The 3553-nt window shown below is 48.3% G+C and overlaps 1 protein-coding gene across 14 annotated transcripts in view; it reads left to right on the top strand.

The window, feature by feature from the left end:
• The window catches only part of PPP2R5C (protein phosphatase 2 regulatory subunit B'gamma), a 128135-nt gene that overhangs the window by 109898 nt on the left and 14684 nt on the right, over positions 1-3553 (top strand). For all 14 annotated transcript variants that reach the window (XM_024759954.1, XM_024759961.1, XM_024759880.1 and 11 more), the window contains 3 exons: positions 279-449; positions 1851-1978; positions 2668-2769. In XM_024759954.1, coding sequence (XP_024615722.1) covers positions 279-449; positions 1851-1978; positions 2668-2769 — 401 coding nt within the window. The remainder of the gene's footprint in view (positions 1-278; positions 450-1850; positions 1979-2667; positions 2770-3553) is intronic.

Genomic DNA, 3553 nt, shown 5'->3' on the forward strand with positions numbered 1-3553 from the left:
TGAACTCCCCTCCCCGCCTCTTTTTTTTTTTTTTTTTTAAGGATCTGACTCTTCCTGAGATGGTAGTTAATCAGAGTGGTTCACATAAATTAAAACTGTGATTCTGAAGTATATAAAATTAGACCTACGTCTCTAATTATAAAAAACCTACATTCTGATTTACTGAATCACTGTTCCTTCTACAAGGAAGAAAGCACCACCTCATCTTGTGGCTTTGCAGAGGGGACACCTTACTGAAGAAACAGAGGGCGTCACACTGTGTGTTGTCTCTTCCATAGGTGGTGATGGCACTTCTCAAGTACTGGCCAAAGACTCACAGCCCAAAAGAAGTCATGTTCCTAAATGAACTAGAAGAGATTCTAGACGTCATTGAACCATCAGAGTTTGTAAAGATCATGGAGCCTCTCTTCCGGCAGTTAGCCAAGTGTGTCTCCAGTCCCCACTTTCAGGTATGCGGCCCGGAGACGGCGGGCTCGTGTCACTTCCCTTTGGAGCCGGTAGGTCGCGGTGTGGAGCTGGTCATGTTTTGCTTCTCGGGTCATTTGAAGGTAATATTCAAGCTTTTGCTTCAGTGAATTTCAGAGTAAGATCCTCAGGCTTCAGCTCTACAAAATACACTCTAGCACCTCGTCCCCCCTTGTCACTGAAAACGCGTTTCTCCATAAGAGTAATTAAAGACAGCTTCTCTGTAAACGACCTCTGGCTCTCTGTTCACTGGGTTCCCAAACGCACACAACCTTATTCTCCACAACTTGAGTGATCGATGCTCACGGAGAAGATAAAACTGTTTAGCTTTGCGTTCCCTCCCTCCATAAGCTCTTCATTTCTGACATATGTGAGTTTGTGTCCCTTTACTCTTTAAAAAGCAGTAATGGTTCTGATTTTTGTACCTTCCACACTCCTGTGTGAGAGGTGCCTCGGTCATGCCACTTCTTTTCCTGATTTCCTCCTCACACCTTCCAAGCCCCTTTAAAAGGTCGTCATCCCCAGTGGCTTTTCCAGCCTGTCTGCCTCCTTTTAACATATTGGGGACCCCATCCTTTTGTATCGTTGAGACGGTATTTGTTGTGAACTCATCGTGAACAGGGTAGAAATCTAGGCACAAAAGGAGCAAAACCTCACAGTCACCAGGGAGTCGGCAGCCCAGCGGGAGAGGGGAGACGTGTCCGCACAGCCCCAGCTGACATCCATGCCTGCGTTGCCGGCGGTTTCAGAACCAGCCGCCTCGGTGGCCTCCGCCCCTCCTGTGTTCCCCTGCTGCCCTCCCTGCTGTCATCTCACATCCCCTCCCTCAAGTGCCTCTGCAGGGACAGGCTCCGCCACCACCCATTTTAAATGGAAGCCACGTTTCCGCACACACGCCAGCACTCCCTCCCATCCCCTGCTGCTGTTCGCCACACGACTTAACACTTTTAGTAAGTCAGACAATTCGCCCATCGTTTGTTTACCCCCCTAGAACGTAAGCTCCACGAAAGCAAGGATTTCTGCCTCACCTGGTTCACTGCAGAATCCTCAGTGCCAGACGGCGCTGCCCGTGGTGTAGACGCGTAGTAGATGGGCGGTGGATGGCTGACGGATAGGTAAAATGAACTCGTTTGACTTGTCTTCTCGGCATCTAGCCCATGTCTAGCAGAAATGTTCATTGAACTCATGAAAAAATGAGTGACAGTGATCTTGACAGACAGGAAATCATCTGCCTCTCTGTGGAAGGCTCTTCAGGATTACAGTCTGTAGAGTATTTTAATTCGTAGGAATAATAATTTTCCAAGCCAGTATAATTCATTTTGCTATTTACATACGTGATAGAACACTCTGATCGCCAAGCAGCAGTCATGCCCCCCGTCTTTCAGGTGGCAGAGCGAGCGCTGTATTACTGGAATAACGAGTACATCATGAGTCTCATCAGCGACAACGCAGCAAAGATTCTGCCCATCATGTTTCCATCCTTGTACCGCAACTCAAAGACCCACTGGAACAAGTAAGAGAGAGCCGGCTGCCGTCAGAAGTGGCCATTTTTTAATTTTGCGTATTTTGCTGATACTTCAATCACGATTGAATCCAAGTCTGACTCTCAGTTAAAAAACAAGATGCTGACTTCTCTGCGGGCTGTGTCTTGGCCTTCCGTTCACGTCCTTATCCCCGTGCCGAGCCCACGCAGGGCGTATTGCCTCACTCCCCACCCCCCACCTCATCCCGGATGGGGTCGGTCGGGAGCAGCATCTTCCGGGCCGCCTCTTAAGTTCCCTCGGGAACAGTTAAAGATTGTCACAACCTCAGGGCTCAGTCCCTGCAGGGGCACAGTGGCCACCCCACACGCGGGGGCCCCAGAGCCCTGCTGGCACTCACCCTGGGGAGCCAGAGAGAAGAGCAGGTAACCTAAACACCACCAGGAATCTTGACATCTGCCCGGCTTCTCTCCTTTGTTCTCTCACTTGCTGAGGGTGAACAGACTGATTGACTCAGTGGTCATCTCCCGAGACCTTAGCAGTCAGCATGGATGCCGTGTCATCCGTGTCATTGTCTCTTCTGAACTGGTGCTTGTGAAATGTGGGCCATTGAAATGGGCTGATAAGTTGGGAGAGGAAAGAGTCTGTGGTGGAGGAGGGAAAGGAGACAGATCAAAAGAGATGAAGCATTCTGAGTTTCAACACGAAGCTTTCGTTACAGGACGATACATGGCTTGATATACAACGCGCTGAAACTCTTCATGGAGATGAACCAAAAACTATTTGATGACTGCACCCAGCAGTTTAAAGCAGAGAAACTGAAGTAAGTTGCTCCTTTCAGAAGTTGTTCTTTCAAGGATTTTTTTTTCCTTAATCCTAACCAAACCTCTTCCGTTAGTTTGACCTAAAAAGTTACTCTTCACTTCAAAGCAAAATCAGCCCTTTTGTACTTGAAAAGCAAATTAAAACTTTGTTATGATAACTTATTTTCAAAGAAAACATGTTTAAAGTTAGCTATGCTCTGGGAATTCCGTGGCAGTCCAGTGGTTAGGACTCGGCACTTTCACTGCAGTGGCCCCAGGTTCAATCCCTGGTCGGAGAACTAAGACCCTGCAAGCCACACGGTGCAGCCAGGAAGAAAAAAAAAAAATGTTAGCTGTTCTCTCCGTTACACTACTGGTTTAATCATTGCAGAAAGTGCATGTATAGTCACGAATTTAACTTTCGGGGTCTTTGCTTTTCTCAGGGGACACTTAAAGGCAATAGTGTGTAGTAATTTTTCATATTTGTTAGGCAGAAATTTGAACTGTATCCTGTAAGGTTTATATGAAAGAGCAGGAATCTTCATCCAGCATAGCTTTATTCTAATTTGTTGATCTCCATAAATTCGGGTGTTCTCTGGAATCTAGTGCCAGAGTCCCTCACAAGATCAGGGCCCTGCTCTCATGCTGTGAGGCCTTCAGAACCCACATCTGTCTGGGGACAGGCTAGAACAGGGGTCCCCAACCCCGGTTAGGAACCAGGCCGCACAGCAGGAGGTGAGCAGAGGGCGAGAGGAGCTTCCTCTGCCACTCCCCATCGCTCCCCACCGCTCCCCGCCGCCCCCA

The sequence above is a fragment of the Neophocaena asiaeorientalis genome, unplaced genomic scaffold (assembly GCF_003031525.2).
Source record: "Neophocaena asiaeorientalis asiaeorientalis breed wild unplaced genomic scaffold, Neophocaena_asiaeorientalis_V1.1 scaffold476, whole genome shotgun sequence".
Classification (NCBI taxonomy): domain Eukaryota; kingdom Metazoa; phylum Chordata; class Mammalia; order Artiodactyla; family Phocoenidae; genus Neophocaena; species Neophocaena asiaeorientalis.